Source organism: Sus scrofa, chromosome 2 (assembly GCF_000003025.6).
Source record: "Sus scrofa isolate TJ Tabasco breed Duroc chromosome 2, Sscrofa11.1, whole genome shotgun sequence".
Lineage (NCBI taxonomy): Eukaryota > Metazoa > Chordata > Mammalia > Artiodactyla > Suidae > Sus > Sus scrofa.
Genome location: NC_010444.4, coordinates 94,957,111 through 94,974,728, shown reverse-complemented (window position 1 = coordinate 94,974,728; position 17,618 = coordinate 94,957,111). Strand labels below are relative to the sequence as shown.

The 17,618-nt window shown below is 34.8% G+C and overlaps 1 protein-coding gene across 3 annotated transcripts in view; it reads right to left on the bottom strand.

Moving 5' to 3' along the window:
* RASA1 (RAS p21 protein activator 1) overlaps positions 1–17,618 on the bottom strand; it is a 113,111-nt gene that overhangs the window by 17,997 nt on the left and 77,496 nt on the right. For all 3 annotated transcript variants that reach the window (XM_003354207.4, XM_005661545.3, XM_021084515.1), the window contains exons 10-16: positions 14,899–15,019; positions 14,128–14,284; positions 7,246–7,333; positions 4,920–4,997; positions 2,626–2,783; positions 2,042–2,118; positions 124–296 (exon numbers count right to left, since the gene is read on the bottom strand). In XM_003354207.4, the coding sequence (XP_003354255.1) occupies positions 124–296; positions 2,042–2,118; positions 2,626–2,783; positions 4,920–4,997; positions 7,246–7,333; positions 14,128–14,284; positions 14,899–15,019 (852 nt within the window). The remainder of the gene's footprint in view (positions 1–123; positions 297–2,041; positions 2,119–2,625; positions 2,784–4,919; positions 4,998–7,245; positions 7,334–14,127; positions 14,285–14,898; positions 15,020–17,618) is intronic.

The window sequence follows — 17,618 nt, the reverse complement described above, 5'->3', positions numbered from 1 at the left end:
TCTCTGCCTGTCAGTGTGCCATTAAACTATGAAATTACTACATTTAACTCAATGGATCTTTCATTAAAAGTATTTCTTGCTAATGCCATTAAAAACAATTAGACTAGTAAATAACTTTAATACCTCTTTAAATTCGCTGTATTCTTCTTCTGGCATGATTTTTTCCATAGAATATCGTGCTCGGACACGCAGAGATCCTGGTTCAATACCTTTTAATGGTATATGGGAGCTGAGCAAAAACCATTCATCTGTGGCATGCCCTTTCTGTAACCGGCTCAATTGGCAGCGCATAAATACTTTGATAGAAAAACATGAAATGATTACTGTCTAAAAAGATGACACCGTAATTAGTCACGCAAATTTTCCTAACATTCCATCTTCTCAATAATGTTAAATGCTTTCCGTTAAAGGGGTTTCCAATAATATGATAAATTCAGTACTTAATGTTTACTTCATTCATTTACCGAATGCCTATTATGTGCCATAGTCTCTGAGAGGCAGGGATGTGGGATACAGACTTTATTAAAACACACTCTCTGACTTATATGGAAATCAGAGTCTAGCCAAGGAGGCAAGAAATCAATTACAATGTGAGAAGGGCTATTAACAATGGTTAATGTGAATGAAGTACAGAGAAATAATATCTAATTCAGCCTGTGGAGGCTAAAACCCCTTTCACACAGGTACCCCTCAGGTTGACTTACAACAGGATCTGGAGATAAAGCTAAGTAGAAATGTACTGGAAAAAAGAGAGTATGTGCATAATCTGAATAGATGGTATTGTGGATGCTTTTATCCATGGACTAGGAGTTCCCATTGCGGTTCAGCGGTAAAGAATCTGACTAGCATCTATGAGGAAACGGATTCAATCCCTGGCCTTGCTCGGTGGGTTAAGGGTCCGGCATTGCCATGAGCTGTGGCATACAGATCGCATATGCAGCCCAGATTTGGTGTTGCTCTGGCTGTGGCGTAGACTGGCAGAGGCAGCTCCAATTTGACTCCTAGCCTGGGAACCTCCATATGCCAAAGGTTTGGCCCTAAAAAGACAAAAACAAAAAAACAAAAACCATGAACTATTCAAGAGCTGTAAGAAAGCTGGTATAGAATCTGGAAAAGGATAGATGTGTGCATATGTATAACTGAATCACTTGTCCAGCAGAAATTATCACAACACTGTAAATCAGTTATACTTCAATAAAACGAGAAAAGAAAACAAAGTGATATAGTTGGAGAAGAGGTTTTAATTACTGAGAGTAAAAGTGGGGAGGAGTGGATCAGGAAAGGGTCTTTCTTCTGTGTCATTACTACAGGGTTAGATTCTATCTTAAAAGTAATGAAAAACCACTAAAAAATATTAAGCATTTAAATAGCATAGAAATCAAAGAATAAACATTATTTACAGCAAAAAAAAATTCAGCCTTTGATTCTGTTAACATATATCCCTTTTTCCCTCAAGCCTAACCTTTAAGAAGATATTTAAGTGTTAACCTAATTTACTATGATGTGAATCACTAAATCCCACTGCCATCTGTTTCTAAAATAGCCTGTTTCAGGCTGGGAAAAGGTGTGCTGAGAACAAGCCCTGACCACCAGAAGTGACAACTGTCCTCTCGTTTTAAGAAAACTTTTTAATAGACTGCTTTTGGCCACTTACATGCAATGTATAGGAAAGCAGGAGAAGCCTACAAAGTAAAAAGAAGGGACAGGGAAGCACCATAGACAAATGACCACTGTTAGTGTTTTCTTGTTCTTCTCATTCATTGGGGAGGGAGGGAGAACACTAATTTTAAAAGCTTAAGTTTACAGTATATGCAATTTAGCCATCCTGGTCTTTTTTTTTTTTTTCCCCCTTTCTTTTTTAGATACATTCTTTCTCAACAACCAATACTTTTAGAGTACAAAAAGAAAATATCTCAAGTTATACTACTTACACATCTTTTAAATTTTCATTTTAGAAAATACCTCATTATGAATTTTAAAGTATATGAAACATCCTTTTTTTTTTTTTTAACTTTAGAACACAATTTCTGCATGAACTTACAGATATCAGGATCTTTGCTTTTCTTTGTTTTATTACTAAGAGTTATTTCAAATCTGTTGATGTCAGGAGGAAGATCACTAAAGGAGCAAGGAGAAAAAGAATTAAGAAAATATCCTGGCATCAAACTATCAAATTTGTTTATTCTTAGTATCAAATAAATCCCCATTTCTGCTATTAACCCAGTTGAGAGTGCTAGTTTTAAAACTAGATTCAAAACATGTTTTATTATTTGATACACAGGAATACAGACAAGCAAATTATACTTTCCCTAACATCTTTAACTTCCTCAAGTAAATCCTGGAAACCCCTGGAAACATCCTATATGTGTATGTTAGTAAATGGTTCTGGAAGTGTCAGTTACAGTAATTCCTATTAATAACTAGGTGAAAAACCAAGGATATAGCACTTTACTAATAAAAGTGAACAAATACAATAGAAAAAGTAAGTATGTATTATTAACAAGCCTGGACTTGGTACCTGTTCTGACTGGTTTAGAAAAAGTCAAAAAAAAAAAAGAAAAGAAAGAAAGAAAATGCATTATAGTAAAAGAAAAGCATCTAATGTAATGATAAAATAAGACTTACTCAAAGACAAACTCTTCTGACCATACAGGGTTTTGCCCTTCCCTTGCATGAGTTTTTGCTACCTGGACACTATTCAGGTAGATGTTACAATATGGATTAGTAAAATGTTTTACTGGGAGTTTATGGGCTTCTTCAATATGTAAAACAAGACTGCTGACCTAAAGAAAACACAAAAATTATTACCCTAGATTTCAAGAAGTATGCATTAGGTTTCAAAGGCAACTATTACAAAATAAAAACCCAAAATAGTGATTTATTTTCTCTCCTTTTTTTCCAGAAAGCATGACCTTCAGTTATAGTTTCTCTTTTAAGTGACATAAAATACAACACTCACATAGTCGTCCCACTTAAAAAAATAAATTCGATTTTATTTTATAAGTTATTCCTCCAATTATATTCTTATATATTTTATAAGTTATTCCTCCAATTATATTCTTATATTATATATATTCCTCCAATTATATTTCTTGCAGAAATAAACACACCTTTTCTACCATAAAACAATGGTTCAGAGAAAAATAAAGTTGAGGATTCTTTACTAATTTAAGTAAGCAACTGTCACTACCCAAATCAAAATCTCATGTTATATTAATGTTCATCTGGAAGATTTTATTTCTATACAGAGTTCCACAGCTAGAAAGTACACTTTAAACACTGGTTCTACCTTCTCCTCTTACAGAAAAGGATAGAGATCCAAAAAAGCTAAGTCATTTTTCAAGTTGTGTGTGCGTATGTGGGTTTGTTTGTTTTTTGTTGTTCTGGCCACGTCTGTGATATGTGGAAGTTTCCAGGCCTAGGATCGAACCCAAGCCTCAACAACAACCCAAGTCACTATAGTAACCATGCCAGATCCTTAACCTGCTCCGCCACAACACAACTCCTATTTTTCAGTTTTGATGTCAAAAGTTATACTCTCTAGTATCAGGTTCTCTTTCACCCCTTCCACCAATTACTTGTGTGGCCTTGCACAAGTAAGTTTCTGAGCCTCATCTTCCTCAGATATAAAATTAGAATAGAGTCTACACTGTTGGAGTATAGATTAGAAATGATATGTACAAAAGCACACAGCGGAGTACCTGGTACATAAAAAAGGCTCAAGATATGTTATTATATCATTATGATTTATATTATACCTACAAATGATAATTTCTTGCCTAAATTTTCACACAAGATACAATCCACAAAAGTTCAATCTGATTTTCCATAGCTTACAAAATGTTAAAATATGTTTTGAGAAAACAGTGATTATGCATGTAATTAAATGTCTCAAGGCAAAGGATCAAACTTCTAGCTGCAGGGACTATAACTTAGGAGTCATCCAAATAATAACCATTTATCCACTTTCAGTAGAACAGTATGTTAAATTCACCAACCTTATTGGAATTCCCACAAATAAAACAAGTCACCTTGGTCAATAAATATTGTCTAAGGTTTCCTCAAAACTCCAAGAATGTTAAATTTACCTAACTTTTTCCAATTATCTAGGGATAACTAAAAGAAAAAAGCAAAGAAATCAAAGGAATAAAGTTCACTTTACATACCTAGAAAAAAAGAGAAAGCCTAGTTTAACTCTCCATAAATGAACATATAGGACATGTTAAGGTTTCAAATAACATGGGATACTACCTATGAGTTATGCAATAAGTTTCAAGAGCAATTAATGAAAAACCCAAAAGTTTACTGGATTTCGTACTTTCAGTCAAATGATCATTTTCAGTAAGTACCTTTAGTTTTACTTTTTTGACACAGTCCAAAATAATTTTTTGAAAAAAAAAATAATGAAAGTGCCAAACACAATAGTTTCTGTTGTTGTTGGCCTGCTGTTGTTAATTTAAGTAGAAGAAAAAAAGTCCTTGGTATGTTTTCAAAAGATGGCATTATGGACTACATACCCAGAAGGTATGTAAAAGAACATTCTCTTTCATGAAGAAACAACTATTTCTCCTGCTGCTGAAGCAAGTGGGAGCATGGCTTAAAAATACCTGAAGAGATTAACCTCTCTTAAGAACTCTACATAAAGTGTTTTAACTGTTGCCCAAAATAGCTCATAGTGAGGGTGTTCCCATGTGGCGCACAGCAGGTTAAGGATCCTGAGTTGCTGCATCTCTGGTGCAGGCTGCAACTATGGTTTGGGTTCAGGCCCTGGCATGGTAACTTCCACGTGCTGCAAGTGTTGGGGTGAGGGGGAAACCCAAAAAACAAATAGTTCATAGAGAAATATAAATAAAGAGCAAAGTGATAAAGCAAAACACAATCACAAATTTGTGATAATCACAGAGAAAATTAAGTTTCACCTGACGCAGACGTTTATTAGATGTTCCTGGACTACTTTTTCGTAAATTGCAAAATGCCTGTAGACCTTTCATCCAATCCTACAAAAAAAATAGCATTTCAAAGTAATATAATACACAACAGTTTATGAAGTTTCCAATCATCAATTTGTTTTTTGTCCTAAATTTAATTGTTCTTTCCTTCTCTAAACTGCCATTTCTATACTCAGAGTACCCATCCTGTGCTTTAAATATACGTATACTCCAACAAAGTAAAACAATGACCAAAACAATTATAATAATTACTGTAAAACACTGACTGTATTACTGTAGAATCTCTAAATTAATCTTAAGTACCCATGTGTGGCCATTTATTAGCCGCCCCCTCTGAAAAAAATTTACATATAGTTAAGCAGTTAAAACTTGAGGCATTCTAAGGCAGAATTCAATTTGATATGTTTTGTGAAAAGAGGGCTGACCAGTTGATGATGATTGATTTGATAGCAAGCATTCCAATCTTTACCTTAGACCATGACAGAGGTTGTAATGCATAAGGGAATCTGAGTGATATATAAGTCTTTCAAATATAGCATTAGATTTTTTTATATATTTCAGTCTAATATTAAGTTGCAGCTGTATCCTAAAATGTTTAATGATCTAGTACTCTGGAGAAAGGAAAGAACAATTTTAGGTTTATCTAAAATAAATCTACATATTTCACTTAGCATACATGCTTCTAGAGAACTCTGAATCTGAACTCTGTTAAGAGAACTTCTTTCAAGTGAAGCAAATTAAGACTAAATCAATTACCAAAAAATCAATTAGAAAAAGAAGAGAGTAACCGCAGATCCCACAGGCCACACCAAAGCAACAAAAACTGGAAATATCAGTTGGGTTTTTGGACTTTAAGTTGTAGTTGGAAACAGAATATAGAAAGAGTAGATATAATTACAGTAAAAAAAAAAATGTTTATACAGTAATGTGAGGCATGAAAAATATACTAAAATGTCATCAAGGTATGTAACCCATCTTTACAAAGAACATGATAAAATAATTGGAATATAGGATCCTCAAGTTTAAATTTCTTTTCTATTTCTAACATTAAAAAAAAAAAAATGTCAAAGTTACTGAAATATTCTGAGCCCTATTTCTGCACTTAAAAATTTGGGATACAAACACACAAAACATGGTTTTATGTGTTTTGTAAGTTAATGAGTATTCAATTGAGATATTTTTCTAAGATTTGAAATATGATACTCAATTATGAGCCATCAAATATAATGGCTCATTCATCAAGTTTATTCTACAGTCTAAGATATTTTCAAAATTTATGAGTCAGGGGCCCATGCCAGGATCCAAAGCTTTAAGAGAATCTGCCTTATTATCCACAGTTGTCAAATTATCTTTTTCCCAATAAAGTAACATTCTTTCACTTAACTACTTTCAGGTTCCTTCCATGGAGTATAAGCAGAAGAAATAGAGCCATATTTCTACAAAATACCACTAAATACTCCCAAAATATTATGGTTCAAAGAAATGAAAATATTTCTAAAAGAATTTTTTTAAAGATTCTTCACTGCATTACTTAAAATTTAATAAGTTTTAAGAATGGCACTGCACATGGATCCATGGCTAGTGCTAAAAGTAAACATATCGAAACTTAAGAAAAAAATAGAAAATTCCTCAAATATTTTCCTCATGATGACTGGACTTTTATTTTTATACAGAATTCAACCAGTGAAGAACAACAATGCTTATTAGAAAAACTAACTGGCTTACCTTTTTGACTGAACTGAGGATATCTATAACCTTTTCATTGAGAGGGTTCTGAAATGAGCATTCTCAGTTGGACTCAACATCATAGAGTATTTAAAGATAAAGTTAAAAGTGGACTTTTCCTAATAACCCTTCACTGCATTTTTCTGTGTTTCTTTCAGAAAAAATTTTTACACATGAAAATTCTCATTCCTCAAAATAAATACATGATTAGATTTCAGGCATTCTTTTTCTTTTTAGGGCTGCACCTGCGGCATATGGGAGTTCCCAGACTAGGGGTTGAATCACAGCTACAGCTGCCAACCTACACCACAGCCACAGCCATGCAGAATCCAAGCTGCATCTGTGACCTACACCACAATTCATGGCTATGCCAGATCCTTAATCCACAGAGTGCGGCCACAGATCAAACCCGCATCCTCATGGATGGGTTCATTACTGCTGAGCCACAATGAGAACTCCAATTTCAGGCATTCTTTTAATCACTTTAGCTTAAATGCAATTGTTTTCTAGTCTACCTAAAAAGAAAACATGGACTGAATAAAGGTTTACAGTAGCTGAAAAAACAACTTACCTCTGCTTGTTCTGGAGTTTCGCCTGCAAAGTAGAAGATGTAATGTTCTTCACTAAAGTGCTGAACCACTATCTGAAAACAGTTTGGTCTTTAAAAATACAAACAAAAAAGTTATTAGCAAGTTTAACAAAAAGTATTACAGCACTTTATATCGACTTTAGGAAAAAAAAATCACAGTATAATTATATAATTTATATAAAATTAACACGATACTTAGAGAAATAAAAATCCATTGTAATAGATCACTAAAAAAAGAAAATGTCAGCTGCACATATTTTAGAAAGCTTTTTGTCTGCACTACTGAAATTTTATCAGTATTTCAAAGTACTATGTGAATTAATTTTAAAAGGCATTAGAAATAGAAACATTACAGTGAAATTGAAGCAGAAGTGCTAGAACTGCATACAGCTTGACTTTTTTAAGCAAATAAAATGTTATTGAACTCAATGCTTCAGGAGATATATCATATACATTTATATGAACTGGGAAAAGACATGTTCTTTAAGCCTAAAATGTTCTCAGTGGTTATCTCTCAGGAGGTTCTGAATGATTTTAATTTTCTTAATAATTTTCTTTTCAATTTCTATTTTACAACTAGCCATTTTTCCTCATCTGTTAAAATGGAAACACTGGAGCTCTCTTCGTAGCTCAGTGGTTAACAAACTCGACTAGGAACGTTGAGGATGCGGGTTCAGTCCCTGGCCTTGCTCATGGGTTAAGGTTCTGGCGTTGCCATGACCTGTGGTGTAGGTCACAGATGTGGCTGGGATCCCAAGTTGCTCTGGCTGTGGTGTAGGCTGGCAAGTATAGCTGTGATTCAGCCCCTAGCCTGGGAATCTCCATATGCCACAGGTACAGCCCTTAAGATGGCAAAAAAAAAAAAAAAAGAAGGGAAACATCATCTACTCATACATAAGCTTATTTTGAGGATGAAATGACCTAACAATCATGTACAACAGCGATTTGTGCTTATCCTACTTTAGTATGTACTGTACTATAATTTATTTGACATGTAAGTACAGTATTAGACAGTAGTTCCTATCTTTTTTGAAGAAGTACAGTCTTTCCAACTAGATTTGAAAATGTTTAATAAGGGCCTTTATGTTTTTGAAATTGAATAAATGTTATTTCTATTTCTTGCTTTAATCAAAGATTATACCTTACACTTTACTGTTAGTAAATCATAGCAAAATACCCAAAGTCCAAGCTTAACATTTATTAAAGATAAAAAACCATCTCTTCATGCTTTGAGAATGACATAAAATACTGGAATATATCAGCTGAAAACTTTTGATTCTGAAAGTGATTTTACCAGAGTAACCCTCCTGGCTGGATCAAATGTAAACAAAACAAAACACAACTCTTTGAAGTTAGTGAAAACAACCAAAGCAGCTACTACTTGAGGGACCAAGATTAGAGTGAGGTGAGCCTGACATTCTCTACAGCTTTTCCTTTTGAGGTGTTTTCCAATTCCTAAACAGTATAGGGCAAGAAGCTGAGGGAATTAGCAGAAAGCACCATCCTAAGCAGTTTAAAAAGCTAACTAAGCTAACTGAGTTTCACAGCTGGGAGAAACAAATGAGTTTGGGACCTTTAAAAGAGAAAGCCTTCAGCTGGGATCCCTGAAGGACTATGTCTTCAGAATGAGAGAAAACCACCAACAGAACACCTTCACCAATATCTCCAGTTGATCAATCAGGGATCAATATGAACCACCCTAACTCTAACTTATCTGGCAGAAGAACAATCCTTTCTGGAGACAACATTATCCATGGCGTCTACAGTTTTTCATACACAATGTCCCCCTTTCAGTCAAACGTAAGTAGACACAGGAATCAGGATCCAATGACTGAAAAGCCGAAAGAAAAACAAAGACCTACATATAATTCTGAAACTGAGAATAGATACAAGTTTAAAGTAACTGTAATTAAAATCTTTTTAAAAAGATTTAAAAATAGAGAACTTTGCCATATAACTAGATACATTAAAGAGGAATCAAACAAATTCTAAAGGGGCAAATTTAACAAATAAAATTAGGACCTCAACAAATGCATTTAACTGAAGAACAGATTAATGAACTGAAAGACAAATCAGAAGAAAAATATCCAATCTAAGGTACAGAGAGGGAAAAAACTATGAAAAACATAGAAAACTGTTTAATAGACACATGAGGTACAGTAAAAGGTATATCCATGTAACATGAATCTCGTAAGATTGAAAAGAATGTGACAGAAAAACTGCTTAAAGAAATACTAATGAAAAATTTTCCAAAACTGACAAGAGACATCAAGTCTCAGATTGTAGAAGCTACACAAACATTAGGATACATTTAAAAATACATATTTTTTACAGCAAGCACATACTGGTTTAACTTTTGAAATTTAAGACAGGGTAAAATCACAAAGCATCCAGAGAAAGATGAAATACAGTACACTTTGAAGAGAAAAAAAGATACATTAGGTCTAAATGACAAAATGTTGGAAAGTAGAAAATCTTTAAAATGGAGTTCCCATCTGAGAATTAAGATAGTGGAATAGAAGGACTGGAGCTCAACTTCTCTCCTAAAAACAACAAAATTCACAACTAAAGACTGAGCAATCTCCACCCAAATGGATTGGAAACCTTAAAAAAGATACCCTACTCCAGAAGAAAAAAGAGGAGGCCACATCAAGACGTAGGAGGGGCGATTTCACGATATAAACAACCCTGTACCTCCCAGGTGGGAAACTCCACAGACTGAAAACAAACTGGTTCACAGAGACTCACCTACAGGAGTGAGAGTTCGAGCCCCACATCAAACTATCACGTGTGGGGATCTGGCACTGGGAGAAAGAGCCCCTGGAGTATCTGGCATTGAAGGCCAGTGGGGCTTGTGCTCAGGAGCTCCACAGGACTTGGGGAAACGGAGACCCCATTCTTAAAAGGTGCACACAGACTTTCACATGCACTGGGTCCCAGGGCAAAGCAAAGTCTCCATAGGAATCTCGGTCAAATCTGACTGCGGTTCTTGGAGGACATCCTGGGAAAACAGGGGTGAATGTGGCTTGTTGTGAGGGAAGGACATTGAAAGCAAAGCTCTCAGAAATATTCAGCAGCTGCCTTTCTCTGGAGGTGGCCATTTTGGGAAAATCTGGCCCCATCCATCAGACAGCACTGAGAAGCCCCAGAGCAAACAACAATCCAGGTGGGATCACAGCCCTTCCCCTCAGTAAACAGACTACCTAAAGACCCCTCAGGCACACAGCTGCCTCTAATCCCATCCAGAGACTAAGCCCCACCCACCAGAGGGATTAGAATCAGCTCCACCTACCAGTGGACAGGCATCAGCCCCTCCCATCAGGAAGCCTACAGCAAGCCCCCATACCAACTTCAGCCACAAAGGGGGCAGATACCAGAAGTAAAAGAGGCTACAACTCTATTATCTATAAAAAGGTCACCACAGCAAACACCTATAAAAATGAAAAGACAGAGAACTATAACTCAAACAAGGGAGAAAGAAAAAAAACCCAGAAAATCAGCTAAGTGATGAGGAGATTCTTAGCCTCCAGGAAAAAGACTTTAGATTGTTGATGCTGGAGATGATGCAAGACACTGGAAATAAACTGGAGGCAAAGATGGATAACTTACAGGAAACACTGAGCAAAGAGATACAAGATATAAAACTTAAGAAGAGATGCAAAATACAATAACTGAAATAAGAAATTCACTAGAATTAGCTAACAGCAGAATACAGGAGGCAGAAGAACAAATAAGTAAAGTGGAGGACAGATTAGTGGAAATTACAGATGCAGAACAGAAAAGAGAAAAAAGATTGAAAACAAATAAAGAGAGTCTCAGAGAACTCTGGGACAACGTTAAATGCACCAACATCCATATTACAAGGGTGCCAGAAGGGGAAGAGAGAGAGAAGGGGACAAAAAAAATATTCCAAGAGATAATAGCTGAAAACTTCCCTAACATGGGAAAGGAATCACTCACTCAAATCCAGCGAGCACAACGAGTACCACATAAAATAAACCCAAGGAAGAATACACCAAGACACATATTAATCAAACTAACCAAAATTAAAAACAAAGAGAAAATCTTGAAAGCAGCTAGGGAAAAGAAACAAGTAACATACAAGGAAACCCCAATAAGGTTACTAGCGGATTTTTCAGCAGAAACTCTGCAGGCCAGAAGGGAGTGGCATGATATACTTAATGTGATGAAAGGAAAAATCCTCCAACCAAGATTACTTTACCCAGCAAGGCTCGCATTCAGATTTGAAGGAGAAATCAAAACCTTCCCAGATAAGCAAAAGTTGAGAGAATTAGGCAACACTAAACCAGCCTTACAACAAATACTAAAGGAACTTCTCGAGGCAGAAAAGAAAAGACAGCAAGAGGAAACAAAAACTCCACAAATGACAAGGCTCACCAGTAAAGGTATATATTCAGTAAAGATACGAAATCATCCATGCACAGTTATACCACCAAAATCAGAAATCATGAGAAGAGGTGGGTACAAATGCAGGACACTGGAGATGAACTTGGAATTAAGAGAACAACAACTTAAAACAATCTGATATACATATAGACTCTTATATCAAAACTTCAGAATAACTGCAAATCAAAAATCTACAACTGATACATAAACAAGGAATCTCTGGAGAAGAAATATATCTCATAGTAAATAAGAGCATAATCCACCATGAAGGGGGTCATTTGACATCATTCTTGGAATGCTGAAGTCTTCTTACATCTGATTCTGATTTCCTCTCCATCAAAGAATTTATGATAATTATAATTAAATAATGCAACTGTACAATTAAAATAAATAAATAAATAAAATAAAATAAAATGGAGTTCCTGTCATGGCTCAGCAGAAACGAATCTGACTAGTATCCATGAGGACACAGGTTAGACCCCTGGCCTCGCTCAGTGGGTCAAGGATCCAGAGTTGCCTGTGAGCTGCAGTGTATGTCAGAGATGCCGCTGAGGTCTGATGTTGCTGTAGCTGTGGAGTAGGCCCCTAGCTGTAGCTCCGATTTGACCCCTAGCTTGGAACCTCCATATGCCTCCAGTGTGATCTTAAAAAGACGAAAAAAAAAAAAAAAAAAAAAAAAAGGAAAAAAAGAAAAAAATCTTTAAAATGCTGAAATAATCACCAACCTAAAGTTTAATATTTTGGAAAACATCCTTCTTAAATATAGATAAAACAATAAATACTGCCACAGTAATATTCAGCCTCAAAAAAGATAGAGGTGTAAAATTCCCACGTAAATATTCACTATAGCAATAACTCTCTGTATAACTGAACTATCTTTCAACCTGTGCTTCTGAAACAGCTAATATTTAAAGTAAAATGGTACTAAAAGCCAGAAGTTTAATATAAAGAAATTAAACACTTAGACACCTCTTAATACTGAAAATAACCTGGAAAAATTGTATGGCTGTGCAACTCAAGTGGTGAGGAAAACACCCTAACAAGCAGTGCTGTCCAGCTGTGGCTCTGGTGTAGGCCAGTGGCTACAGCTCCAATTAGACCCCTAGCCTGGGAACCTCCACATGCTGTGGCTGCGGGCCTAGAAAAGACAGAAAGACAAAAAAAACAAAAATACTACCTTGCCCCAAGCCAACTTTTTCTGCTTGGGTTCTTTCTTTCTTTATTTACTTTTGGACAGCTTCTTGCTCTTAGTAATTCACAGTACAAACATTGGCTAAAATTCCAAAATGTCCCTCTGTAAAGAACATTATTTGTTCATTTCAGCATTTCCCAAACCTATTTGACCATTTTAAAAATGGATGATATGTTAAAATTTTAAGTAACACTAATGTGATCTCCTAAGCACAGTTTGGGGGGAAAAATGAGTTGTAATGCTCTACAGGTATTTCTCTTGAAGTTTCCTACCTTAAATAAGATAAACTAGATTTACCTAGTTAGAAATGCCATCCTGTATCGGAAAATAAGTTATTAAAAACATTTGTTTTAATTGCTTTGTGTTTTATTAACATAATGCTAAGTATTAATCCTAATGCTAATTGTGAAGTCTATCTAAAAAGACCCTGGAAAAGATCTTTTTTTTGGCGGGGGGGGGTGCTTTTTTAGGGCCCCACCCGTGGCATATGTAAGTTCCCAGGCCAAGGGTCAAATTAGAACTGCCGCCAGCCTATACCACGGCTCACAGTAATGCCAGATCCTTAACCAGCTGAGTGAGGCCAGGGATTGAACTCATGTCCTCAGTCGAGTTCTTTACCACTGAGCCACAACAGGAACTCCCTGGAATAGATTATTGATAATATTGACGGTGAAAGATAAAGAAAGGCCACTGTTACACAAAACTAGAAATAATCAAGAGCTGAATTTGCCCTGTGATGTTCAGGACTTGACTTTATACATTTATATTTAAAAAAAAAAAAAAAAACCCTGACAAGATGTTTTAATTTCAAATCTGCAACACTCTCCTCTTTCCTACTGAAATAATTGCGTTTATACAATTGTTTCTTAATGTCATTATTTCTTAAGAATAAGTTAACAGTACAACTGAGTGTACCTAGTACTATCAGATGCGCTGAGTAATGATACAACAGTGGAAAGGTGACAAGACAAAGTCAGTCACTCAAATGTCTGGCGGAGGTACAAAGAGGAAACACACTATATACAGATCAAGTCTTACTACAAGAGATGTCATTCCAAAGATTTCTGTGTAATGCAATGGAGTAGAATTTTATGCATAATTTAGTCTAAAATAACTAAGGAAGACAAAAATTACCCTAGAAAGTAAATGTGGCATTTTCAGATTATTTTAGGCCTCTCAAAATCTTGCTAATGCTTTGAAATGATCTGAACATACTATTTATCATCAAGACAATTCCAAAAAGAAATAGGAAACCAATTTCTTACCTGCCGAAGAGACTATCGTGAACAACATAGACAGAACACACACTGAGATCTATTAATCCTTTTGGTTTCGTAGCTCGTTTTTCACTTTCAAAATAAATAAGTTGGGCATCACTGCCCTCTAAGATAAAATATAAATTTTTCCACCTTTTTCCTTTGCCTGTTAAAAGAAATTGTTTACCATTAGTCAAATAATGAACTATGAAATCACATTTATTAAAATCATAAACACTGTTGCTAAAAAATTTAATGTTTCAACTTTTATTCCAAAGCATAAAAAAATACCAATCCTTATAAAATGAAAAAAAATCTGTAGTTCCTCTGTAGAAAAGTACCTTTTGTTATATTGCTTGTTATAATGAATAAGTAAACTTGAATAAGTGACAAGGGTACCTTATCTGTATCTTTAGAGTTCATTTTGATAAAATCTTTAAAATTCCTGCTTATTTTCTACTCATAAGGAAAAAAAAACTCTCTACTAAATAACCATGTGCCCCTTGAACCTCCTAACATTTCTTAATGACAAACCGAGGTAAATATATAAAATAGAACATCAATACCATGAATGTGCTAAGTGCCAACAAGAATTTACTTTAAAAAATAAATGAAAAAAAAAAAAGTAGGGTTAGAAGAAGGGAGAAAGACTCAGATACAAGCTTATTAAATACGTATCCTCAATGCTAAGTTTTCTGACCAATATTCACAATGCTTTCAGTTAAATGTTAATGGTAAAATGCTGAAATTGAATCTTTAGTCTTAAAAGCTTACACTTACCCTTTTTTAGAAGATAACCTTTTTTAACAATATTTTTATAAAAAGCATCCTTTGTTTTACGACGAATTGTATTATAAATTTCCTTGCCATCCACTGTTTCATTGAGTACTTGTTCTTGATCCTGAATTTTCAAAGATATTAAAATTATTTCATGAATCCTTGATGGAAATGAGGTAAAAATCTACCAAATTACCAATTTAAAAAATAGATTATATGTCTGTTTAGACATTAAAAGATTTTAATACTAAAATGTAAAATAATGTAACATATATGAACAGATCCTTTGCTTTTCAAAGAAATTCTCAAAAAGGTTCCTTTACCATTTCTCAAGAACATGGACAACTAATAAGCTATTTTTTTTTTTGTCTTTTTGCCTTTTCTTGAGCCACTCCCGCGGCATATGGAGGTTTCCAGGCTAGGGGTCCAATCAGAGCTGTGGCCGCCGGCCTATGCCAGAGCCACAGCGACAAGGGATCCGAGTCACATCTGCAACCTATACCACAGCTCATGGCAACGCCGGATGGTTAACCCATTGAGCAAGGCCAGGGATCAAACCCATCACCTCATGGTTCCTAGTCGGATTCGTTAACCACTGCGCCAAGACGGAAACTCCTATTTTTTAAAATACAACTTTGTGGTGTTTTAAGACAACATTGTTTTGAAAAATCATGAATTTATCCCAGCATAATTTATAAATTAGAACCAATTTAAGCATAAAGCAAATTAATGTTTGCTTATGCACAATTACATCTATAGGAAATGCAAGGTGAATGCAGAAATCTGTACCCAGCTCAAGTCAGATGCATAGGAATACGCAAAACACATCTCAAATGCCTAACAGCCTCCCTAGCTTCACTAAGTGTTACACCTCATACCTATCCATCCACAACTGGTGTCAGAATGGGTCTGTTTTCATACAATCCTCCTTCTACCACTTCCCAGTATTTACAACCTTTCCAAAGGCTTCTTCCACAAGAAAACTCTAGGTCTTTTTAATGGTAAAATATTTATTATAGTACTTAAATATTTCTTAACCATTTAGCATGTATAAAAACTATTCATTTTTACTAGCTTCTTACTTATCTTTATGTGTCACTTTTCCCATAATCCTGTGGTTTTCACGGCATGATTTTACATAATCCTCTGACTTAATGGGAGAGCATATGTCTAATTGCTAAATCCCTTAAATAACAAAAAGATGTCAGGAAAATAATGAGTGCCCTCATAATGATATTCACAAAATAAGTCAGTCTTCAGTATTACCATGAGGGTCCAGTGGACCCAGTTTCTTTTTTGAGCAGCTCTATTTGCAAGAATTAATATTTTATAACTCTGTTTCCTTAGAGACTTCAGCTGATCCTTTTATAAATCTAAGATAGGTAATAGGACTTTAGCGAATCTTATTTTTCCTGTATCTTCAAACATTCTGCTATTTCATTATCTTAAGAGCCATTCATCATTTACTCAACAATTATTCCCAAGTATGCTAAAGAGCAGGGGTTGACAAATCATAGTACATGGACCAAATTCAGCCTATTGCCTGCTTTTGGATATAAAGTTTTACTGCAACACAGCCATGTTCATTCCTTTATATACTGTCTCGGGTTGCTTTCACACTACAAAGGCAGAGTTACAGAGACTGAATGGCCCACAAAATCTAAAATATTTGTTATCTAGTCCTTTACAGAAAATTATGCCAACCCTTGGTGTAGAGGGTGATGCAACACTGAAATAAACCATCTCTACTGCATTAACCCTTTGGCATTTTTTGATGTGTTCCTAACTACTGCGGCATTTTTCAAAAAAGCATAAAAGGCCATCTCCGTTGGTTTTTAAAAATTAGTTCTCACTGAACACAGCTAAAAATTCAGAACTCTTAATTTTCTGCTCATAAAACAAAGAGAAAAAAATGACAAAGAAAGATGTTTGACAATTACGAATGCAAAGAAGATGTGAATGCAAAGAAACAACACTCTGGGACCTATTGTGATGGTAAAATTGATTCTGATAAGCAAAATCTCAGAATGTAATTCTTTAGATGGTAATATTTTGATGAATTTTCTCAAACTCAAGAATCACCAAATAAATGATATATTTCTAAGAGGAAAAAAAAGAACTATACTGCTCTCAACTAGTTATTGATTAAATAAGGAGGACATCATCATGCAGTATTTTGTGACAAGAATCTAGCTTAATCTGTTTCCTAAAAGAAAATGACAATTCTTTAAATATTTATGATTGGGCACCAAGATTTACTTAATATGATTTGTAAATGGAAAAAAGTACTTTGTATCTAAAGGTTACTGGAAGGAAACATATAATGTAGAAAACAACAAATTCACCATTATCAATCATTCTAAATAACTGATGCTTATAAACCTAAACAAAAAAATATTTTAGACTCATGAAGCAAAGAAGTCTATACTCTCCAAAAAAAATTATGAGTCACCAAAGTTTTAAAAAGCATTGCACTTGATGATATAAGAACAAGAATAGCAAGAAAGATTCATAAATGAGAACCTAGTAGAAATATATTCAAAATCTGGAATCGGTATTGATTTTGACAGTAAAAACGTGAGAAGAACCAAAGTAATTATAAGCAAGAACTTATAAGCAATGTAAATCTGGAATTAGGATTTACAAGACAGATATGTTGAAGTCCGTGCATGACAGTGGATGAACAGTTAGCTGCCTTCCATTTCAGGTATGTAAGCCTTTAC